Source organism: Ictalurus punctatus, chromosome 17 (assembly GCF_001660625.3).
Source record: "Ictalurus punctatus breed USDA103 chromosome 17, Coco_2.0, whole genome shotgun sequence".
NCBI classification, from domain to species: domain Eukaryota; kingdom Metazoa; phylum Chordata; class Actinopteri; order Siluriformes; family Ictaluridae; genus Ictalurus; species Ictalurus punctatus.
In genome coordinates, this window is record NC_030432.2 from 13,205,895 (window position 1) to 13,230,773 (window position 24,879).

Here is a 24,879-nt window from a genome sequence, read left to right on the forward strand (position 1 = left end):
ATTTTATAGTAGAAAATTATGAACTTTTTGATTCATTATGATTATAGATATTCTGCATATGTATGTATTCAAATCTCAATTTAATTGTAAGTATTTTATAGTTTAAAGGAAGTTAAATTGAACACTGTATTACCTGCATTTCTAGCCTTTCCATTACTAACATTTCTAACCTGACAGTCTGCAAACTTGGGCTTGGAAACAAACCTGAGAACTTTCTCCATAAAAAGTAATTACATAATCCACCATTCAAGTCGATTAATTTGATTTGTTAATCTAATTAAGTATAATGAAACATTCAGATATTTGTTGCCATTTCTAAAACAAGGTTCTGTTAATAGGCAAATCCATGTTCAGAGTCATAAATACATGATTTATATTTATATTCTAGTTAATATTAATTTATTTACATTTATTCATTTAGCAGACGCTTTTATCCAAAGTGACTTACAAATGAGAAAATATACCTTTCTCATTTGTAAGTCCTTAACTTACCTTAACTTTTGCTGTGCATATTTATTACATTCATTATGAATTTAAATTCGTAATGAATGTAATAAATATGCACAGCAAAAGTTAAGGTATCAATAATTATGAAATACACACATCTGGCACATCTGTTATACTGTATAAGCACAGGATTGACAACACCATCCTTTATTTGATAATTTTTAAACAATTTTCCATTTAAGACATTTGTTCTGAAATGAACAAAATCTCAAGTAACATTGCACTAAAAATGTGTGAGTTGATTCCCTCCCCATGACTGCTGTATGCTGTATCCTCATTACATACGTTATGTAGAACATTCAGAATCAGTATAATTCAATAAATACACTGGGCAGTAAATGAAACATTCAGACACCATGCACCAATCAAAAACACGACGGCCTCATAATATGTAAGGTCATGGCAGGCAACCTTATTTAATAATGGGGCAAATGAAAGTTGAGTATATGTAATGCCTCAGAAACCCCCTCAAGCAAATCCTTGCCCACCTGCACAGGCTTTTCTGGGGAGAGGTTCTTGTGCAGGTAATCAGTGGAAACGTGCCGCACCTGGCCGTGCCTCTTTATCATTAGGCTTTTATTTATATTTTATTTATAATAGGCTTCCAGTTCGCTCACTCCACGTGCGTTAATAGTGCGGTTTCAGGTACAGTGTGGCTTCACGCCACTCAGCCAGGCATCTTCTGAGAATTAAATTTAGAAATGATTTATTGAGGTTTAGAGAAGATTTATTGAGCTTAAAAAGTAGAAGAGGTTTATTGAGGTTTATGAAAGATATTGAAAGATATTGAGTCTGAGCGAGAGGAATCTCTCAGCACAACAGTATGAGAAAACGCTAAGGAGAAGCTACTCTTACTACTCGCAACTGAAGACACGCTTTTTTTTGTAGTAAAAAGGGCCTAGTGACCAGGATGGTTCCAAAAACTTACCAAAACTTACCAGGGATACTGCCAAGAGACCTATGGCAACAGTACATTAGCTGGCAATCAGTACTGATTACTCTCTGCATGTGACAACAATCTCATATTCTTCACATTGCTGGGCTATGGGGTAGGGTGGCTAGACAGAAGCCCCTGCTCACAAAAAAACATCCAAGTATAACTTTATCAATCTCATTCGCTTAAAACTGTTGATAAATGTTTGATCTTACATGTTTCTGATTTAATAGCTTCTAAATGATAATAAATCTCATTGATTACACCTCCTGCCAAAGCTGTTGTAATAATATTGATGTAATACCTTGCATGTTTATTAAATAGTATTAGCAACAAAATGAATGTAATGACTTGGTGATACCATATTTAGCATATTTAACTATCAGACAGTCCTGATGATATAACATTTAGAACGACTTGCCTATTTTTATAAAGACTGTACACTTTACATATTAAGATCTTGGAAGTGTTTTGATTTTTTAACAAATAATTTCTATGAAAATTGCCTTTTATTAGACATCATTATATATGTATGAGAGATGATCCACAATATCACAGAACAGGTAATATCACTGTTGTCCAAAAACGTAAAGAGGTAGAAAATAACACAACACAACAGGACGAACAGTCACATCAATCGATTTGTTATATTTTAGAGCCTCCCTCCTATTTTTGAGTCTTTTAAAACTAGAAAAATTTCACCCTGCTCCTCCAGGTTACTGAATTTCTGGTAAAAGTTCATCTAAAAATAGCGCACCATAGAGGTTCATTCAGTAAATGCCAATGATTTCAAATTTAAGTTACATCCAGCTTCAATTTTGTACACCTCTGAAAATCTTTATAGACATCATTTAGATATCTATTTCCACATGGTCCTAAACCCTTAGCAGTAGCTATCGGAATATCTATTGACTCCATCAAGTTCAGGATGGCCCAGTGCAGGTGTGTCTAATCCATTCAGCATTTGCTTGTGGGCTGAAATGTAACAATATGCCTTGCCCTTCTTTGCTCCTGGGTGATGATGCCGATGGAGGGGAATTTGTGTGGAGGCCGGAAGAGGGTCCATGCTCAGGTGGATGCCACTCTCCTCAGGATAGTCCACCTGGCATGGCTGGTCTTCATGTTCTTGAAGTCCAGTAGCCCCTTGTAGCATGTGGCTGCTTGTGGTGCGTTGTTCATCCAGGGTGCTAATTCCCAGCTTCAAACAATGCCACTTTTTCTTAATTTCTGACTGTACCTGGGATTAGAAATACAATGCAGAGAGAGGTGTGAACTATAGAAAGATTACTTGTATGTCTCTATTTTAATCTTGATTTACATGTGCTAAAAGCGCCCCTATTATGCTACATAAAAGTGCCTAATTTTGTTTTAGAGGTTTCATCCGATAGGTTTACATGCATCCAAGGTCAATAAACACTTACATTTTCTCATAGTTTACATTGCAGCATCACCTGTTTTTCTCAGTGTCACAAACGACTCGCTCATGGATCCGTTCACTCTAAATTCCTCCTTTCAGAGAGCCTAGTCTGCTCTGATTGATCAGATGTCCCAGTCTGTTGTGATTGGTCTACCGCCTACAGCGTGTCTCGGAAAGGAAATGCCCACTACCATATCTGAATTTCAGCTTAGTAATAATGTATTCGGTTTTACCTTATCACTTTGAGCCAGAGTCTGATAGTGACACATTGTTAGATCAACCCGAACCATCATCACAAGCAAGATGAGAACAGGACTTTTCTCAGTGGTAAGTTTATATGTAGTTTGACAATAATGTGAATTAGCCGGTTAGCAGAAGCTAACAGTTAACAGGCCTACAGCTGTGCATTGGTGTACATGTATACAACACAAAACTATGCATTTGGAACAGATAGAAAATATATAATCATACTTACAGGTTGTGATCCAGAGGCACAAGATTGTCCAAATTAAGTGTGTACGGCCCCAACTTTAATGCATAGTTGATTCACAAATCCTGCAGTATCGTTTTAAAAATGAACTCTAACCACTGACCCTTTACATTTTGCAGTGCAGAAAACAATGCCTTCTAGACATGGTGACAACAGGAGCCTGATTCTTTCAGGGCAACTAAAATTGTAGTGTTTGAGGCCGGGTCAAAATACACGCTGTTCCTGAGCAACCAGTGAAGTTTTTTTTTGCCTGAACCAGGCAAGTTTTTTGTTATAAACCTACATAGATTTGTACAGGAAATAAGTCTGGAATTACAGACGACTCGTTTCATCTGTTCAGAATCGGTTCTTTCTTTTGGGAGTCAATAACTCCATTTATCATGCACTTTGATTTTTGAACCTTTGCAGACCTTTTACATTCACAAACAGCTACGAAACACACAACACGAAAGGTAATATCTGAAAAAGCATAATAGGCGTGCTTTAAATACAGGACAATTCCTCAGTAGGTTGTGGGACAGAGATTTAACATTATTCATAGTGTTCGTACACTCTAAAAACGCTGGGTTAAAAATAACCCAAAATAGGTTATTTTTAGCCCAATGGCTGGGTAAATGTAAGACAGAACACATTTTGGGCTAAACTAATGCATCAAGTGGGGTTGTTAATTTTAATCCAGCAAATGGGTTGTTTTTCAACCAAAGGATAGTTTCATTTTTACAAAAATGCAGGGTTAATTTTATTTCATAAATGGGTTAATATTTTCAGGGTTATTTTTACCCTTTGAAAATGTCAAATATACCACATTATAAATAAATATGGTATGTCCTTTATTTATATGCAAGAAGGTGTTCGGAAATATATTGCTACAGCTGCTAAAGTGGTGTTTATATATAGACTTTGAAGTAAATGACTCAAATAGGTCTTATATTGAACAAAGGAGATGTTTAAAACATCCAAAAAATTGAGTAACAAACTTATGATCCAGTGGGCATTACAAACAATAAGCCAAAGCTAATGAAGATAGCAGTGCATTTAATGTCATGTAAACTGGACTGTTATCGCACATTTGTGCTCTTTCTAGTGTACAGTAATGGTTTTATGGATAAATATATATAGATCATGTTCATTTTTAACACACCTGCATGTCTAGTTAAGGACAACGCATTTTGTGTTGCTTTCAACACAATCAGTGTGTTAGTACATTTAACACATTCTGTGTGTTAGTACATTTCCACAAAAGATGTGTTAAAATACAACACAAAAATAACACGTGTTTATACTTTTTTCTCTACAATTATCCTAAATTGCAATTTGTTTGTATGCTAAAATTCTACTAAAATGCTCACAAAATAAACAAACAATTACATGAAATTCAGGTGACTTTTATTAAAATCATTAAAATATTTGACAAAACGAAACACGTTTATCCAAAAAAAAGTTAAATATAGGTGTGGAACAATTATTGGCACCCTTTTAGTCAATACTTTGTGCTAGCTCTCTACCTCACTTTATTTAGATAACAGCTCTGAATCTTCTCCCATAATGCCTGATGAGGTTGAGACCATTCCTCCATACAGAATCTCTCCAGATCTCTCAAATTTCAAGGTCCATGCTGGTGGACTCTCCTCTTCAGTTCATCCCACAGGTTTTCTATGGGTTTCAAGACAGGGGACTGGGATGGTCATGGCAGGACCTTGATTTTGTGGTCAGTAAACCACTGTTGTGTTGATTTTGATGTATGTTTTGGATCATTGTCCTGCTGGAAGATCCAACGGCCCATTTTAAGCTTTCTGGCAAAGACTGACAGGTTTTCATATAAAATCTGTTGATATTTGATAGAGTCCATGATGCCATGTATCCTAACAAAATTTCCAGGTCCTCTGGCAGAAGAACAGCCCCAAAACATTAAAGAGCAATGACCCAGTTTAACCGTGGGCATGAGGTACTTTTCCATATGGCTACCTCTCTGTGTTTTATCTGACCATAGAACCCGATCCCATTTTGAAGTTACATTAATGTCTGGCAAACTGAAGACGCTTGAGTTTGTTTTGGATGAAAGTAGGGGCTTTTTTCTTGAAACCCTTCCAAACAACTTGTAGTGATGTAGGTGGCTTCAGATTGTAGTTTTCAAGACTTTCTGACCCCAAGAGACAACTAACTTCTGCAATTCTCCAGCTGTGATCCTTGGAGATTTTTGGCCAATTGAACCATCCTCTTCATGGTGCATTGAGACAATATAGACACACATCCAATTACAGGTTGATTTATAACATTTCCAGTTAAGTGGACCATATTGCCCTGATGTTTGAAATGGGCATTTTCAATGCTTATGCTATTTTCTTATAGTCACTTCCCATTTTGTGAAGCTCAACAACCATTTGCCACACATCAGAGCTACATTCCTTGGTCTTACCCATTGTTATGAATGATTAAGGGAACTTGGCTTATGTGTTACCTCATATTTATACACCTGTGAAACAGGAAGTCATGGTTGAACCATTTCCTGTTCCTAGTCACCCAGGTGTACTTAAAAAAAAAGTAAAATGGGAATATACTTCAAATATATTTTTCTCATATGAATTCATAGGGGTGCCAATAATTGTTGCACACCTATATTTAACAATTTTTTTTTTTTTGATAAACCTGTGTTGTGTTTGCAATTGTTTGATATCGATGAGAGCAGAGTATTTTTGTGAGTTTTTTTTAAACAAAAGATCAAAAGGTTAAACAATATAGATAAATGTTCACAGCCTTCTTTGCTCATATTTACAAAGGGTGCCAATATTGGTGGAGGGCAATATATAGTGGTGTCCAAAACTCTGAGATCACACTGAAAATCTGTCTTTTTTTTTTTAAATAAACAGAAGATTTTAGAATTTTGAAATATGTAAAACAAAGGAAGTAAATGTTAAATATCTTGAATATACTATTTCTAGGTCCCTATTTATATGTAAGCAAATTTGTGTTATTGAACATGTTAAATGCTTTGTACAAAATTACAGATTTTCCTCATGTCTAATCTCTTCTACTGCAGCATGTATTCATGCCATGACACACCATTGGATTTGATCTAAAATGGATCATACGATTTTGCACAAACTTGAGTAGTCCATGCCAGCTTAGGTGCAGACTGTCATTAAAGCAAAAAGGGAACATAACAAATACAAAGAAACTCAGAAATTTGTGTAAATATTCCAAAGATTTTACTTTCACTCAAGTTGACAATAATATAATTTGTAATGAAAACTGTTGTATTAAATCGGGAATGAATGCAAAATAGAAGCATTTTCACTACTGGTCTCAGACTTTTGGATCCCAATGTATATTTAATATCAAAGCCCATTCAACCTTCTGAGCACAGAGGAAAAGATGTGGCAGGTATGATGGCAAACCCTTTTAATCGTTTTAGGATCCTACATGCATCTTTGTATGTTAATTCTTACCTCTTTATTCACAAAACAGTATAAAACGGCCACAAGAAAACCCTGCAATAGATGACAGAACAGAGAAACCGCTTAAATGTGTCAGCTGTTCATTTCTTTCAGCAAAAGCACATCATATACTACACCATAAACAGTCAATTCAAGCCTCAGTTGTACCTGAAATGAGCTGAGGAAGAGCTCCATGAAGAGCCAGATGCTACGTAGTAGACCAGGCTGTTCCAATGTCACCACAGAAAACACCACCTTATGAATTCCCAGTAGGGGTATGAGGGTCAGGGTAGACTTGGCCAATCTAAAGACCCCAACACAGTTAGGATAAGAGCAACTGGCTGCCTTAAAATGATGCACATTCATTCAGTCATTCATTCATTCATTCATTCATTTATAATTATATTTATAAATAAACATATATACTATAATTTTAGACACAAATGGAAATGTTTTAAACTATTTTTAAAACCAAAGGTGAATCAAGTATCAAATACCCCTTGATTCTTTTTCTAAAGAATGAAACTGTTAAGTGAATTTTTAACAGATTTTTAACAGATTTAATTTACTTACTTACTTACTACTTAATACTAAGTGACTTTTACATGTTTAAAGAGAGCCTTAGACAAAAGTTTATTTTACTACATATTTTGCACAAGGTTGAATAGAAAACTAACAAGAGCAGAATGATTATAGCAACATGATAAGCTGTATCTTTATTATTTATGAAGTAGGAGAGATGTTAAGTATACCAATTTACATTACTGATGATGTGCTTTTGACATGTATAAGATTATGCAAGAAAGCAGCCTATGTTTAATAATGAAGAAGGTAGCGTTTAATATGTAGAATCAACAAATGTAGTTATACATATCAATTCCATAATGTATGCGGTTTTACCTGAATTTATAGTCTGTATATCTCATCTGGTGTGCTTTAAATTTGGAGACAAGCATCTGTATAATCCTTATGAAAACGGAAAAGTTTACCTGCAATATATCACATATATCAGAACCCATAAGGAAAGTAAGATCTTTAAGATTATATCCAATTAACCATAGTGTAGGTAGAATGTACAAGCTAGCATGTAGGTAGAATGTACAAGCTAGCAAGATTAGCAGCAGGCTACTAACTCACTTAGGTTATACTAAGTTATAATATATTAAATTGACTTAAATTTGTACTAAGTCACAAAATTCCCCAGAAAGGTTATACAAGAAAGATATCTAAAGGAACATCATCATTTACTTAAGAAAATTAAGCAATTACATGGGCACGAGTGCTATTGTACAGAATATCAGCACTCGTGCTTGCCCAAGGACACTTTGGCATGTGGAGTCATGTGGGCTGGGAATTGAACCGCCAACCCTACGATTAGTGGACAACCCGCTCTACCACCTGAGCCACGGCCGCTACGTATGTTTGCCATATGTAATCACATTCATGCTGATATTCAGTTTATAAATGCAGCAGTTCTATAAACACGTCATTATTATTGAGTATCTGACATTACAGACACAATATGGCCAAATAGTTTATTTTTGCTCCAGCAATCAGAAAGAAGCAACAGCTGGAGTGTTACAGGTTGCCATGCATTGCACAGACAGACTGACAGCAAGTAGTAAGTGTAGTAAGAGTTTCAATATAATAAAATATTGCTAAAATTAGAAGCATAGTGATACAAACAGTGAAATAGATCAGTGCTGCTATACTAAATATTCTTGGAATATTTCAGCACTACTTCAGCATTCTTGGAATGCAGCTTGGCCAATATAATTAGAGGATTGATTATAATAACATTGCTGTATAATAATATTGTATAATAACATTTATATAATCACATTTTCGGGTGATTTGGGACCAACATCTTTAAATGAGTATGTCTGAAAAGGTGTGTATTATCCTGAGTTGCTTCAATATTTAAGAACAAACACTTACTAAAATGGCCAGGAGAATAGGAGCTTGAATAATCCACCAATGTAAGATGTTTTCATTGATCTCCCAGCACCTTGACAAAGATATTATTTGTTTGCAGTCTTTAAAATGTAATAGTACAGATTAGTGTTTCTTTAACACAGCTGATAAGGCTTACCCTGTGTTCTCATACAGGTGGCGCATTACCATCCATGGGACCACATAAAGCGCAGGAGCAACTGAGGAAAGAAATTATGTTACTGTGTAACCAAAATGTTATAACTGCTTAAAATATATGCTTAAAATGTCTCGTTGACCATATAGATATATTGCTTTTATAATTCTTACAGGATTTATTTGAGTGTATAATTGTTGAACTAACACTCATGCAACAAGACTAAAAGCAATGCTACACATCTATACCAAATGCCAAAATCCTCTGCAGCTAAAAGGGTACTGACCCCAGCCGAGGGCGAGGTAACCACAAAAGTAGCTGTTCTCAGAGAACACAAGGAGTACCAGAAGGTTATGGAGGTACAGGCCCTCCACTAGCAGCCAGAAGTAGTTGGCCCCCACACAGTACTGCATTACCACTTGGGCTATGCGGCAGCCATACAACGCCTGTAGGAAAAACACAAACGTAAAGAGTTTGAGTGTCAAGGTACTGTAAGATTTAACTTGATTGTATGTGTTGAAGTCAATGAGGATGTGCGCTATTTGGCCAAAAGTATGTAGACACCTAACCAATACCCTGACATGTGGGCCTTCCCCAAACTTTTGTCCCAAAGTTGGAGGCACATGATCAAACATCTTCGTATGCTTTAGCATTAGTGAAGTTCACTGGAACTAAGGGACCTAGCCCAAACATGTTCCAGCATGACAATGCCCCTGAGCACATAAGGAACATTTCAAAGTCTAGTGGGCAGCCTTCCAAGAACAGTGGAGCACAGGTATGGGCAATTCTGTATTAATCCCATGCCTTTGGAATAGGATGGTCAACAAGTGCATATGGGTGTAATGGTCAGGTGTCCACATACTTTTGGTCATATAGTGTATGAGGTAACCTTTTGGCCCCTTAGGGATAGTTAATGGCCCCAAACAGTCATACAATATTACATTTGAAAATGAAGGATGCAGGTATCACATTGTGTCTAAAGATGTAAAAATTAACTTAGCAAAAAAAAGCTGTTAACTTAAAGATGTTAAACTATTGTTTTGTGTACTGGCTAGTGATATGTAATTCTTCTGTTAAATTATTGTGACACATTGTAAGAGCTCGTAAGAGCCCTTTAAACATTGATGATAATTCTTTTTACATACAGTGCTGTGAAAAAGTATTTGTCCAGATTTCTTCTGTTTTTGTGTATACTAAATTGTTTCAGAAATGAAAACAAAATCTAAGATAAAACAAAGTCATTCTGTTCTCTACCAGAAAATCCTAAAGGAGAATGTCCGGTCTTCAGGCCGTAAGTTGAAACTCAAGCGCAACTGGATCGAAAGCATAGGAGTAAGTCCACCTCAAAAAATTTATAAAGGTGCCTTTGTTTTATGTTGTATTTCATTTAAAGATCTAAAACTATTTAGTATGACTCACACAAAAACAGAAGAAATCAAATACTTTTTCACAGCACTGTATGTAAGTTGTAATGGTCAGATGGACAGTCAGCTACTCAAATTTAAAAACAAAAACTAAAAAAGCTTAACATTTCCTGTGTAATGTATATGTTTGTGGCCATGTAAGTGTGGACACCCATCAGTGGGCATATTTGTTGAGACCTGGTCACTGAGAGCAGTGGACAGGTCACTGCTGTCTTGGAAGTCGAGAGTGTGTTTTTTGAGAAGATCATCACGTATCAGGATGGACACGGCACGCAGGATGAAAGAAGCAAACAGGTTGGCGTGGATGTAGTTGCGGGTACAATGCAGTTTCCTACGATAGGAATGCACAAAATAACAATTAAAGGCAAAAAGACTGAATTACAACCCATAATCAAGAACTATAATGTTAACCAATTTTCACAGTAGTTTTGGTCATTATAAAACAAGGCTAAAGATAGTTGACCATATTGAAAATGAAGTTTTAGTCATATAGGGTCTTTAATGAAATTTTTATTTACTCCAATAACAAAACTGAAATTATTTGACATTCCTATAATTTCTGTTGTATGACATACAATTATACTGTTGCATAGCTAAGAATTAATAATGTACTCATAAACTTTACATTCATTAATGCTTTATGGAATCATTTTGTATAATGAGATATTAACAGGCTGGAATAATAACTTATTAATTATTCACAACCATTTCTCTTGTGATAGTTGTTTCCTGTCATGTCAATTCCATAATCAGTGTCAGACTCCATTCCCCAGAGCACACTGCTTACAAATATGGCTGGCGCGAACAACACTACCCAGCCGCCTCGCACATCAACACGTTCACTCTCACCTGACTATTGATACAGCACACCTGGTTTCATTAATCCACACCCTATAAATAGAGACTTTAAACATTTACTCATTGTGAAGTGTCCGCTCAGCGGATAATCCTAACCCTAACCCTCAGCTCTGTTAAGACATCTGACATACCTAATCTTTATCCCATTTTCATGATTCTGGGTTCTGATTTGGTTTGTTTCTTTGGTTGTTGTTTTTTGTGATCCTCTTTGCAAATCACCTGACCCTCTGTCTATTCTTGACCACGTTTATGCTAAGTGTTCTTTTTGGATATGTTTGCTGATTGCCATCTTTAATAAAAGTATCACTTGCAACTGCAGCCATCTCAGCTGCTTGACATGTCCTAGTAATTTATTTTTAAAAAATCTGTGTTATTATATATTAAAGCTTGGTTGTTTTTCACAGAGGAGCTCAGCACAATCAGTGACTGCAGCATAAGCATGTACCACATAACAATAAATGACCCTAATAGAAAATGTCATTGCTAGCATCCATGGCCATTATGAATGAGAACACTGAGGCTGACTACACACAGTCAAAACATATCACCTCATAGCTGGAGGCTTTAGCAGCAAGACAGCAGAATCGTTAAAAGAATGTGTTAAAGAACTCTAATGGCCATGTCAATTGTATTGACTAGCATTTATTCTAATGCATTACCACATAAAATGATAAAAAATTCTCAAATTATTGCAGAACACCCACGTGAAGATTTACTATGTACAATATTTACTATTGAGTATTATATTGGCAAGCTATACTGATCAAGTAGCTGGTCAAATGTTCTTTATAGACAATTCCCAAGCCAGTTGTACATAAGATGACAAATGATCCTTTTCCTTTATAAATAAGATTTCAGCAGACTAGACTTAATCAATTTATACTCACCTAAATAAAAGTAATATGATGAGGGCCAGAGTGAGGCTGGCCAAAGACAAAGAGTAGCCAATTGTGTACATCACTCTGAAGTGGGCTAGAACCTGTATCTGTTTCTCCTGTAGCAAAAAGCAAAAAGAGTATGTCTTCAAATTGATAAATGTCTTTCCCAAAAAATGTTTCATCTAAGTTATGAAAAGTTTATTATCAAATTTATCCATTTCACTTATTCTCCCCCCACCCCCCAACAGTGATTATTTCTCTTTTTGTTGTATTGCAAAATTTAAGTTTAAAATTTAAAATTCAGTCTAAAGCCAAAGCATAATGTTTGTCACATATCAAATACAGCCCAACACCCAGGTAACACCATTCCTGTCATGTGGCCAGACATCTGCATTTATGGTGAAAATATATGTTCCAACAAGACAATGAGACAAATCATAGGGCAAAAACTACAAAGGAATGGATTGAAAAGAAGAAGGTTTGTGTTTTGGCATGGCCAAGTCAAAGCCCAGACTTAAATTTAACTGAAGATCTGTGAAATGTATATGTATATACATATAAATGGATGCTTTTTGTTGTTTAAGGGGAAATTAATTTTCCTTGAGAAAGAGGAAGAAATGAGTACAGGCTATGGGCACACTGTCTTGATGTCACAGCTTCATATCTTGCCAGGCACAACCCATTTCACTGGCATAATGTTGAATTTTGTATGTCTATTATGATCAGCCTCTGGCAAAAAAGAACACAACATGGTAATGATGCTTTTAAAGTTGTGGACTACTTGTTCTAATTTGGTCCTATTTCATATAGTTCAATATTTCAGCAACATTCCAATAAATTACTGTGACTGGACTGCAAGGTGCAAATATATTTTACAATTGAACCAATTTGGGTTTTTATTTTACTTGTATAATAACTGTAAAATCAAATCGTACCTGTTCTTTATGGTTGTTGCTATCCTGGTGGCATTGTGAGTGGTTTCTCCAAGTCTGGCTTGTGTTGTTGGTGTGCCACTGGCCATCTGAACCACATTCCCTTAGGACAAACCCACTGCGCACTGTATGAGTATTGTATTGTAATTGTATGTAACTCAATTATTATACCTGGTAAAGACTTATTCTGGTAAAGACTGTATTTGTATTTATATTGTATTTATACTGCACTTAAAAAGACACTTAATACACTAAACCATAATGCACTAGCCAATAGCAGGTACCTTGATCATACCAGGGCAAATACCAGGGACAGGGCACTTTGACTGTGGTGTTGGGCAGCCCATCTGTCCAGCAAGCATACTGATCAAACATGCGTGTGCACACTAAACCTGAGGAAAGGATAAAGTGTGCTGCAGTTGAACAGAATCAAAATCTATATCTGATCAAAATTGCAGTTATTTCACTGCTTCTACCCACTTCTTGCAAGCAAGAGAGTTCTTAAGTAAACAACATGTCCTATTCATTTGAATATAATTTTTAACAGCACCATGAAGTGTACGTGCCAAGCATCCACAGACAGGATACTCCCTCCTGCTACTGAACTTGTACTGATGTTTTCCTAGTAAACGTATCAAGCTGCTGTCTGATTTTTTCTCTTGGCTGACCGTCACATGTTGAAGCCGCACAGACATGGAAGCTCATGGTCTTATCACTGTAAAATCTTTGTCTTGCATTTGCGCTGTCTTGCAAGGACTAATTCCACTAAACAATTACGCATTTGTTATTTTTACCTTTGAAGTTTATTTCAACAGTAGCTGAAACAGTTACTGTTTAAATTTAGATAAAGGGATTCCTGCATACTAACACCCACTCTTGTATATGTCTTCTCTCTCTCTCTCTCTCTCTCTCTTTCTCTCTCTCTCTCTCCTCACAAACACGGTTTATCAGTCAGTAACCTCTGTTTTAATGGCGATAAATAAGCTCCAAAGCCAATAACGTTTTTCATATTAACATTAACTGCACTTTGGTTCTATTGTTATGTTTTCTACTGTTGACCATCCACCAGGCTTCGAATCTTTAAAGTACCTGCCATATCTCTTCTGTATTGGCCACATATCTCACAATGTAATACATTACAAAGCAAAACTCAGTGCAAATGCTTCTTCTTCCTGATTTTCAATAAATAGCATTTTATTGAACTTGGCCACATTGCCTTGCTTATTACATCTAGATATTACACAAAGCCAAACTATTTTAAAACTCTAATACTTCTCATGTGAAGATGTGAACATTTTTTCTCTACTTAAGGTAAGCTCAGATGGTTTTTTGCTGCCAAAAGTTTATAAAGCTACATATACCAACACTCACAAATGTGACGTGTAATGAAAATGGAGGGGGTGTAGGGTACCTGAGGGGGTCGGTTCTGAGCTGATGTTCGATATGCACTCATTCCGATACCGTTCCCATTCTTGCAGCGTGTGCTCGATTGTCCTCCCAAACACACACTAAAATACATATCAAATGATGTACTGTAACAACATATAGTTATAAACATTTTACTCAATGTGGAATGGCTGCATCATTCAACATTCAAATGTCAGAGCCTACAGTATAAACTATGTCTAGTTTTGGACTTAATTCATTAAGTTGAATTCATATTTAAAACTGCAGTACTGAACTTTTTTTTTTTGTTAAAAATGAATTATTGAGCAAGTACATAGAAAATCAGTGGTCAAAACTGTCTCCTTACCTTACCCCAATTTGCAACGGTAGCTTAAAATAATGATTTATAATTTGAGCTGTCTGGTCGGATTTTGGGGGAAACGTCAGTTTGATGTCATTTGTCTCTGTGTGGTTATGTCACGTCCATAAACAAAAAGAATAGCCGGCTACTATATCGCGTGTGTGGCTGCTGAGGATGGTGGAGTGTTTGTAGCTTGTATTTACAACAGTTGCTTAGAATTTAAAATTGTCATCTAGATGGCAGCTTATAATTTGGATAGTTCTAAATGGAAATCATCGTTGACATCTGGGGAATTGGCTGCTGTCAAAACCAAGAAGCCTTGAGCTGTGGAGAGCCTGCAGTCAAAAATGGAAAGCGACAGAGCCCGTGCTAAAATGAGAATAAATATCGGCATGGCTTTTGAGAGGTGACGACAACTCCAAGATCTGAAGGGATTGAATACTGACGCAGAGATGGCTTTTTCCTGTTGAATAGGTTAGACATTTCAGTGACTCAATAGGTAGCTAGCTAACTTTAGTGCACTTGTTCACTTGATTCAGCTAGGTATCGAATTTCCTACGTTGTTTTTGTTTGTTTGTTTGTTTTGCTATGGTCAGTGTGGTAAATTGCACTTACTGTATATTCTGCTAGCTATGAGAGAGAGCAACTCACCTCTACTCCAAGAAAACTGTATCCACTACCACCTCCATTGTCAAGTATTGGAGCTAATATGCAACACATACATTTACCTTAAACCTTCAGATTCATTCATGCAGAAGAAAAGTACTGAAGCACGACCCACTTAAAAAATAACTCCACAAGTAACTTGCGGTTTTATGTTTCAAACAGAGATGGCAATAGAGAGGTAAAAGTTCAGTACTGCAGCTTTAATATTTCAGGCATTATTCACACTTAACATTTTAAGGAAAAACAACTGAACACTTCTGTGTTTTAGGAATATAATGTGGGAACACATTATATTATATATATTATAATGCCTATAATTATTGTGTTCCCACGTTATATTAATTTTTAGAGGTGTAACAATGTAACATATAATTGTATTCTTTGAGACGAGGCTCTTAATTTGATACATCTAGCTGTCAAACAATACATTCAATAGATTCTGATTATATTACATAAAGTGTAATAAACATTAATCTTAATCAAGCCCACCATTCTCTTTATCTCAAATCAGGATAGGCTACAGAGGTTCTCATAAGCACAAAGGGAGGTGAGTGACTAGAGTACTAGTGTATTACAGTAACTCATAAACAAGAGCAATGGAGTTGGGAGCAGCAAGCAGGAACTGGAAGATTCCCCCAAATATTTAATGTCTGGTTAATGGGAGCATTTTAGGTTCCCGGTAAGTTGCAACAATGACAACCAAAAATTGGTGGACTGAAACATTATGGTGTGCTGAATCTGCAATTGAAAACTACCATAATACCACAAATACAGTATGTTATGAGTCAGTGGAACTAGGTGAAAACGCACACACACACGCACACAAACACACACCCACACACAGAGAGAGAGAGAGAGAGAGAGAGAGAGAGAGAGAGAGAGAGAGAGCAAAGACTTTCTGCTCCACTTAGCCAGATTAGCCAGAGAGATGACGTTTAATTAACCATGTTTAATTTTGTTACTTTCCAATGTACAGCTTTTGTTTCATTATATGCTGCTGACCCTGAATGAATAACACAAAACTATACTGTGTCATTATAATTTTATAAAATTTAATCTTTTAATTAATTGACAGTGAAAACCTAAGGCACAATATTCAGGTGATGCTTATTTTTACTGTCAAAAACTCTATTATATCAAGACACAACTGTATTGTATTATACTGTATTGAGTCAATTTTTTTTATTTTGTTACACCCCTAGTAATTATATATTCTAATTGAAAGTCTGAATGATTAACTAGGTCTTGGAGATGGTTGCATACCTCAATTCTGCACAGGACAGATAGAGTGAGGAGTAGGATTGTAGAAGAGCTCTTCATCACTAACAGAGCACCAAGGTGGGGTCAAGACATGTCAGGACTAAGTGGCCCATCTTTTCATAGCTACAGGCTCTTTTCACCTACAGGAGCACAAAAAAAAACAGCAAATGAAATAGCCATAAGCTTGATGCATATGATAATGAAAACCAGTAGATTTAAGCAGGCAAATTTGTACTGACATGCAAAGTACAGCTACAATCAGGAGTTGCAACTGGCAGCACATCAAATATAGGACATCTGTGCAAAAATGCTAGAACGAGAAAGTTATTTTCAACAACCGCTCACTTTTGATAAGACAAAACAACTGGCAGTTCAAAGATTTTGACACATGATACAAACTAAACACTGACAAACCAAAGTGTACCAGGCAGTGGGCAAGAGGTGCACTGTATACCATATACCACCACTCCCTCTGTTTCTCAACTACACAACACAAAGTTTTCCATTCCTTGTATCTAAGTGTTGTGGGACTACATTAAATGATTCTTTGTTTACAGTTTACTGTGACCCTGGCCAGGATAAAGCTAGGTTACTGGAAGTGAGTGAGTGTATACAGTTTTTTATCCCACTGTGCAACACTGCACAGTAGTGAAGCATGAGTTTTATCTCTGCATCAGAGACCCTGATTGAGGACTTGTACAGTTAGGTATTTTTTAGAAGAGAGGAAAATAGGAATCATCCTTGTTCCTTACCACTCTGGCCTGCACAGGGGATCTATAACACTCCTGGGAGGAGATGCTGAGGGTTATGACAAAGCTTGCCAGGGGAATGTGCTCATGGATTCTGGCAGTAAATTAACCCTAGAGCTGACTTTGGTGAAAAAATGTGAGCTAATATGAGACAGATAGTTGCAAAAAAGGCATCATATGTTTACAAAGAGTGATAGTCAGTGTTACCGGTGTTCTGTTCAGTCATACCCGTTTACCCTTGCCCTCCCGTGGCACCACCTCCACTGTCGTTTTGCTTTTTTATATAAATAAAAACCATTTAGTTCAGTTGGAGACGTTCAACAGACGCTATAAACTGAAAGCGTCTGCTCCAGTCAGCATGAGCTGCAGAGTCACAGCACAGAATAATAATGAACCCACTTTTCAAGATCTCGAATATAGTTCTACTGTATACAGTACATAGAGTACCTTGCCCCTTCTTAATTAATATGGTCAATTTAGTGATATGAAAAAAAAAGTGATATAAAATCTCAATTTATCTTTTTAAAATGATATTTAGAAGGCAAAAGCTTTGAGACTAAAAAGCCAGTTCAGCAAGCAAGTGCTGCAGTTTTATAGAAATCAGAGTGCTGCTGCCAAATGTAATTTTAACTGTGAAATAAATAGTTTTACTGACTTTTACAGTAAGTTACATACAGTGGGTCTGTCACTACATTTGTGGATGGTAATACTGTAGTTTTTGTTTTCTCATATTATTTAAATTTTCCTTTGTAGATTCTTTGGATTCATCTCTCCACTAAAAGTTTCCATTTTGTTCTAAGTATTTCTATAAATGTAAAAATAAAATACCATAAGGTTATGTTAGTAGTGTCATTCTCATGTTCATTATTGTGACCATGCACAATGTGTTTACAATGTCTACCAGGGTGATAAGAATATGTTGTTAAATTAAAATTAGTGTAGTTAAAGTAGTAAAGTAGTCAGATTAGCTCTTTGATATAGCCCTTTTTTTCATTTGAGCCCCTGCCTCTGAGGAACTCTCTGCACGTCCCTGTGTTGAACGTATTTTATGCACTAGTAACAGTGGGAACTGAAAAAGGTCTCTACCTCCTGGTTCACAGTCAAAGAATCTACAATGATCTTGCCTCACAACATTTGGATTAGCTAAATCTGCCTGCTGCTTGCCTGGGAGACACTGGTGCCACAGAGCTAGAACCGGCAAGGAAAAATTCTCAATTAATGTTCCTTGCCTGAAGCATCTGAGCACTAAAATAAGGAGACTAACCCAAAATGTGAGAGAATACTGTCTAATTTATTTAATCTGATATCTTACAGAAAATCAATCAAAAATGGCTTTGATCAGGCCCAGCAAAAGTATAATACACTGGCCATGCATTATTGGCCTAATGATCAAAGGAAATTCAAGAACTTGCACACACTCACACAGTGGCAAAGTGATGTGCTAAAATAACAATACAGGTGAATGACTTATTTTCTTTATTCTATGATGAAACATATTTATCCTGATGGGTGTTGTCATCAAGGCATGTGCCATCTACAGGAAATGAGCACTCACTGAATGGTTTAATAAGAATGAAAATTATGTAAATCATATGCTATGGTCTCCTTAGCCACCAGATCGAAGTCCACTTGTGTGAGATTTTGGGTCAAAATGTTAGACAGAGCTCTAACCACCACATCATCAAAACACCTACTGAGGGAATATATATATATATATATATATATATATATATATATATATATATATATATATATATATATATATATATGTGTGTGTGTGTGTGTGTGTGTTTATCCCTCCAGTACAGTTCCAGAATCTATGCTAAGGCAATTTAAAGCGTGGTGGCGAACAACTTTTTTGTGTTTTTTTTCTTTGTTACCCATCTGTAGATGGGCTAGCAAAGAGGATGCCTTAATGACTTCATCTCCATCTTGGTAGAAGTATCTTACTCGTCATTTCTTTGCAAAAATGACCACTCCCTCCATACTGCCCATGATCTTGGTGCCATTTGACAAAATCAGGATATATCTAGTAAAGTCGCTACTTCATGAATACATACTGGTCATCATGGATTATGCCAACCTGCTTGAGGAAGAACATTATCAAATAGAAAAAAAGCCATAGCAAAGAATAGGCTCTATAACTCCTCAAAGCTGTCACATCTACCCAGTACATTATACCTCTACACCAGCAGTGTTCCCCCTCTCCTAATTACTAACTCCTTCTTCATAACCAATGAAAAATGTCTTGTTTAAAGACTATAACAATCTACTTCAAAACATTCAGTCAGTCAACTTTAATGTTCATGAAAGTTAAATTTAATGTTCATGTAAGTTATGATCCTTGCATTCAGTGATTGCTATTTCCATGTTTTGACCCTTGCATGATTGAATTTCTGTGTTTGACCATTGCTCTCATTTTGATTTTGGATTCTGTCTTTCGATTTTGTAACTAAACCTGCACATGGATTCTCACACATCCCCTGAATCCTGTCCTTTACACTGGCATGCCTGTCGCAACGTCTCTGATTTCAGCGCATGACCTTTTTAAGCATTCCCTTGATTAAAGCAAGTAAGTTAAGTATTAATTAACAATTAAGTATTGTTCCTAGATGAGTTCTAGCAATATTACCCACCATAGTCTTAACAGTTATAAGACCATATATTCCTTACATAACATTTATATACATGAAGTTGATTTCCACCCCAATAATTAATGTTGAAAGGATGTTTCCTAGTGCACTCAATAAACCCCTCCTCTCTGGGGAAAGATGAATGTAATGAAATCTTTGAGGGAAGACGCTCATTGAAGTGGTTCCAGACTGTCTCCTTGTTTTCAATTAAATTTCCAACTGATGCTGCTCATTTCTTGCAAGAGAAGTGTCAATAGTTACGTATGCATTACACCCTGAATATAAAATACATTTTGTCTCAAATACAAGTTTGTCTCAGGTCCAGTTAATGTGAGCATGAGAAAGGCAAAGCAAAAAGATGAGATGTGGACATCTGCACCAAATAAGACACCCTACAACAGGTCTCTTCAGGGAAAGGGGCCAAAGAATGTGGGTACAATAAAATAACACTACTAAGAGCAGCTTTCTGATCATCCCATGTCAGTCTTTTTGTACAGAAATGAATTTTACATTTCATTATTTGGATAAGAACTTTCCACATAAATTGGCTTATTCAGCAACATGTCATTTATAATAGTTTTGTAGACAGGTTGGCTACCAATGAAAAACTCTGATATGTAATATTAAAGATATAATGAAATCCCCAGACTCCTGACAGTGATTGGCTTATACAACTGCATCAGATGTAGTAACATTTATAATTCCAGCATATCATGTCTACCAGGTAGGTCTGGCAAATGTCAAATGAACAAGCATACTTTTGGGCTGGCACATCCATCACCACTATGCATAAACTAACAAAATTTGTTAATCCAAAAAGTTCTCTTTTCTGTGGGCAAGCAGGCACCCAAAAAATCCAAACGTGCTAATAATATTATAATAACACCTGAGCTCAAACACATTTGATAAATAATTACACCAGTATGGGTGATTAAGAAAGAAACAAAAACTATGCAGACATGATAACTGGCTGTGAATTAGGTTGCTCTGCACTGTGGTGATTTCTATAATTTAATTCTGTGGTATGTGAAGTTAACACAGCAGCACAACAATTTGGAAACAAGGTTTATTTAGGATATTTTGGTGAGATAACAGCAGTTGGGTGTTAGTGTGTTAGCTCAGTTTCAAGCCTAACAACAGGGACAAATAAATAACTCTTTTTAGCACTCTGAATTTCAGATTACATTTTTGGCAGCGACTTTAGCTTAAGCTCTTAGATGGATTGTAATCAAATTGTTAAATCTCTTACAGGGGTCTCTTGAGAGGTGTAACAAAAATAAGCCACACACCTGCCAGCTAACCCAGTGGTTCAAAAAACAACAAAAAAAAACCCCAACAAGAACAAAAACATATGCCTCATCCATATGTTAACAACTTAAAAAGAGGAAATAGTTCTGACCCACACTGTAAGTCACATGAAAAGGTTGCAGAGGTCTTGTAGGACAAGAAAAATCTATAGTTGTGGGTCCCAGTTTGTTGGCTCCATTAAAAATTAAGTAAGAGGACAGTGATTGAAAGATTAAGAGTTGAATTAAGTTCATCTGGTGGTCCACATATGTGCTCTTGCAAAAAGTGTATAAATCATTACATGGAATGAGAGAAGCACTATTAGCTCCAGATATATAAAACAAACAACAAGAATAATGGCGCTTTGAATTATCAAATGCGATAAGATAATCTGTAAATAATGTTGCCATCTACTACTTCCAAGCCTGATTATCCAACAAATTATCCAGATCATCAATCAAGTGAATCAGATGTGCTAGATTCGGTCTGGAGCCGAACTGCACAGGAAGGCTGGTGACCACTTCCTTAAATTAAGCCTTAACATTCAAGTTTGCCTGTGCATACTCAACACTTAGACTGGAGATCTTTCATTTGAGATATCTGAGATTTTGACCATAGCTTTGCTGACTTTTCATGGAGTTGATGGACTTGTTGATCATTTGATGAGTTGATCAACAGATAGAAAACTGTTAGGACTTCAAATCGGTAGCCTAAATTAAGTCATTCATTTCTGACTATGTCATCTACTTTTAATTGTTTTGGTGATCTCTTACGAAGATGAATTTGCGTGACATGACATTATGTGAGGAATAAAACACAGATACGGATACGATTCAACACAGAGATACAGTATCGTACTTTTCCATTGTATATTTCTTATCCAACTAAGTCGCTGGCAAAACTGCTCATAACGTGTTAAACTCGCATGGAAAGTTTTCCTTATAGTTCCAGTTGACTCTTAAGATTATTAAACTGCTCTTGTAAATAAAACCCGATAATCACACACAAAAAGGATTGGGGGCGAGATTAGATTATTGCACGAGTCTGAGAAAATGATACTCGGGTTCGACTGCATTTAAAAATAAGTAGCATACTATGGAAACATGATTTACCATAATTCCTGACACAGAGCATGAATGCAACAACTTACCGGTTTAACAGTTCCTTGGGCGAATCTGTCTTCTGTATAACCTGAACTGCATAATGCTCAGCTCCGCAGGTCCTGCTGTTTAAAGCGCTACACAGCCTAACCTTGTCGTGAAGTTATAGATTGGTCGGGTGAAGCTCTAGAATGATGTAAAAAAAAAATTAGTACAGCCTTCAGAATGAGTTTAATAACATGCATCAATGAGAAGGTACAACAATATGAGCAGTTCATTAGAATCGCCACTTTTGAGGGCGCGCGCACTCACCCACCCACGCACACGCGCGCGCACGCGCGCGCACACACGCAGCATGACTGTGATGGATGGATTGCAGCTTGCTTTTCCTAAACGAACGCGATGCCCCCAAACAACTACATTTTGAAGTTAAGATGTTATATAACCATTTACAAAATAATTACATTGTTGCTTTCTCTTTATGGACTGAAGTACACAATACAACACTGCTTAAAGAAAGAAATAACAGGTAATGTTGAATAGTTTTGTATAGGCTAGTTTGTGTTTACAAAATAAGCCAGAGGTCATTTCTCAATTTCTCATAGAAAGATCCGGACTCTGCTATTAAATTAGGTTCACTTTTTTAAATGTACGTCTGTCTCCTACGTGAAAAACATAACAAACTTTGATTCTTTTTGTTCACCTAACAGCTAATCAAAGGTGTGGTGTCTTTGTTCACTGATTGGCATGTTGACTCAGGTGAGCTGGAGCTTGAAATAGAACTAACAGAGAAAAATAACATGACCATTTCATTTTATTTAATAATAATGGCAATGGCAAAACTAAATGGAAACTTTTGTTTGTTTGTTTGTTTGTTTGTTTTGGAAATGCTGTTTGCAGAACTTCTGACTGCTGATTATGATCTGAGTTGGTGTAATAAATGTTTTCTTTTGCCACTCCCCTTTGTTCAACAGCCCTTGTTGATATCACATTGTTTCATTCTAGACCTGAGCACACCTGGACATAATCAAACTGTGACTTTTGGCATATCACATCAACAATATCTTACTCACACCCTGTATCAATATACTGACATGCCTACAGTTTCTGTGAATCATAGACATTTTACACCTAACCTCTGTATTACTGCAGCTCTGCCCAGCCTTCTCATATAACAATGATATAAAGGTAAATAGCAAAGTGAGAAAATGGCTAGAAACAGAGCTGCATAATTTAAGCATGTTGCCAAAGTTACCATGTCCTCCATAACTGTTGGTACCCTTTGTAAAATTTAATAAAACTGATTAAAATAAACATTATACACAATAATTATAAGTTTCCACAAGTTTTACAGGATTTTTATTCTAACAAATAATTGTTATTAGAACCACTTTACTGCAAACAAATTTTCATTCTTGACAGTTGACTGTGGTTCTATGACTGATTAGAGGACCACCATGACTAGTGGAGCTAGTGGAACTAGTGAAGTTTTCTCGTTTGCTTGTTAACTTGCTCATTACTAAAAGCAAACTCAACACCTCATGATCTGTTTTCTTCAGGAACTGCAAGACAGTGGTATGTCCCCTTCTACTGTGGTGGCCATTTCAGAGCATCATAACACTGTGGTTGGCATCTCTCTGGGGTCTCATAAGCTTATTATTATGCTTGATTATCTGTCTTTTTTTCCCTCTATATTAGATCGTAGTTCTTGTCCATTTCTGAATATAGTGATAGGTTTGTTAATTTGGTTCTCTGTTTGATTTCAGGGTATTATTTGATTATATCAGACCAATAAATACAGTTACAAATTGTTTTTGTCAAGCACTGATAAAATGCAGCAAATCTGGATATTTTTCAAGGCAATAAAACTGTAGATTTAAACTGAGTATAAGGAGACTGGGCTGTTCACAGGATTCACAGGATTGTAATTACTGTCATTACTGAAATGCATTAAACACTACAGATTACTCCACAGTAAGAAGAGTATTCCAGCCTGAGCGTAACTGAAATGGTGAAAATAACCCGATTGATGTCAAATTTCTCCATATATGATTGAAACAGAAAGGATCTGTTTTAAATGGCTGTGTAATACCTTTATTGTAAATGTAACAGCATAATATTTAATTCATTCCAGATCATTTTCCAATATCATTTTACCTTTCCCATAGATGCCATTCAATCTGATCTGTCTTTGACATTTGTTATGTGCTACAATATATGCTGACTGACAACCTAAAGTTTGTAGTGTTCTCTGTTTTTCAAAAATTTCATTCAGACCGCATATCATCTCTACAGGCCGTTTGTAACAAAGCAATAATATTTTGCATACCAGTGCAAGGAAAATAGCAGCCATTAGAAGAATGCACTTAAGAACTCCAGCTAAATCTGCTGTCAGTAAGAGCTATAGGGATTTTCTTTCATAATTAGATTTATGAGTAATAGGAGCCGCATGGGAGCCAAAAGCACCCAAGACT

At 36.2% G+C, this 24,879-nt stretch overlaps 2 protein-coding genes and 1 long non-coding RNA gene across 5 annotated transcripts in view; 2 read left to right on the forward strand and 1 right to left on the reverse strand.

The window, feature by feature from the left end:
* The window catches only part of LOC108277509 (cytochrome P450 2M1-like), a 7,255-nt gene extending 7,017 nt beyond the window's left edge, over positions 1–238 (forward strand). The window contains exon 9 of the mRNA XM_017490331.3: positions 1–238. This exon is cut by the window's left edge and continues 320 nt beyond it. The gene's annotated coding sequence lies outside the window, so the exon portion shown is untranslated.
* A 1,543-nt stretch (positions 239–1,781) lies between these two features.
* Positions 1,782–22,645, reverse strand: gipr (gastric inhibitory polypeptide receptor). Of its 3 annotated transcripts, XM_017491106.3 has the most exons (15): positions 22,456–22,645; positions 16,876–16,946; positions 16,640–16,776; positions 14,375–14,471; positions 13,248–13,355; positions 12,967–13,088; positions 12,041–12,147; positions 10,473–10,626; positions 9,158–9,317; positions 8,875–8,935; positions 8,721–8,790; positions 7,683–7,771; positions 6,951–7,086; positions 6,795–6,836; positions 1,782–2,678 (listed from the first exon to the last, which is right to left on the reverse strand). In XM_017491106.3, exons 3-15 carry the CDS (start codon positions 16,694–16,696, stop codon positions 2,325–2,327), a joined length of 1,557 nt encoding a protein of 518 aa, XP_017346595.1. In that variant the 5' UTR covers positions 16,697–16,776; positions 16,876–16,946; positions 22,456–22,645; the 3' UTR covers positions 1,782–2,324. The 3 variants fall into 3 exon arrangements, with proteins under 3 accessions (XP_017346595.1, XP_017346594.1, XP_047017369.1); XM_017491105.3 differs by lacking the exon at positions 16,876–16,946; XM_047161413.2 differs by lacking the exons at positions 14,375–14,471; positions 16,640–16,776; positions 16,876–16,946; positions 22,456–22,645 and having other exon boundaries at positions 13,259–13,335.
* A 68-nt stretch (positions 22,646–22,713) lies between these two features.
* On the forward strand, positions 22,714–24,600 carry LOC108278001 (uncharacterized). The gene is made up of 3 exons (XR_001815214.3): positions 22,714–22,934; positions 23,116–23,164; positions 23,965–24,600. It is a non-coding gene; the product is annotated as an uncharacterized LOC108278001 (long non-coding RNA).
* The last annotated feature ends 279 nt before the right edge of the window (positions 24,601–24,879 follow it).

What these genes read in the sequence shown, in the direction of transcription:
- gipr (XM_017491105.3), bottom strand. Translation starts at nt 16,696, where the DNA reads ATGAAGAGCTCTTCTACAATCCTACTCCTCACTCTATCTGTCCTGTGC. An exon ending in CTGTCCTGTGCAGAATTGAG is followed by an intron (nt 14,472 to 16,639) that starts GTATGCAACCAT and finishes TATGTATTTTAG; the next exon opens with TGTGTGTTTGGGAGGACAAT. An exon ending in TCTTCCTCAGCTCATTTCAG is followed by an intron (nt 6,837 to 6,950) that starts GTACAACTGAGG and finishes CATCTATTGCAG; the next exon opens with GGTTTTCTTGTGGCCGTTTT.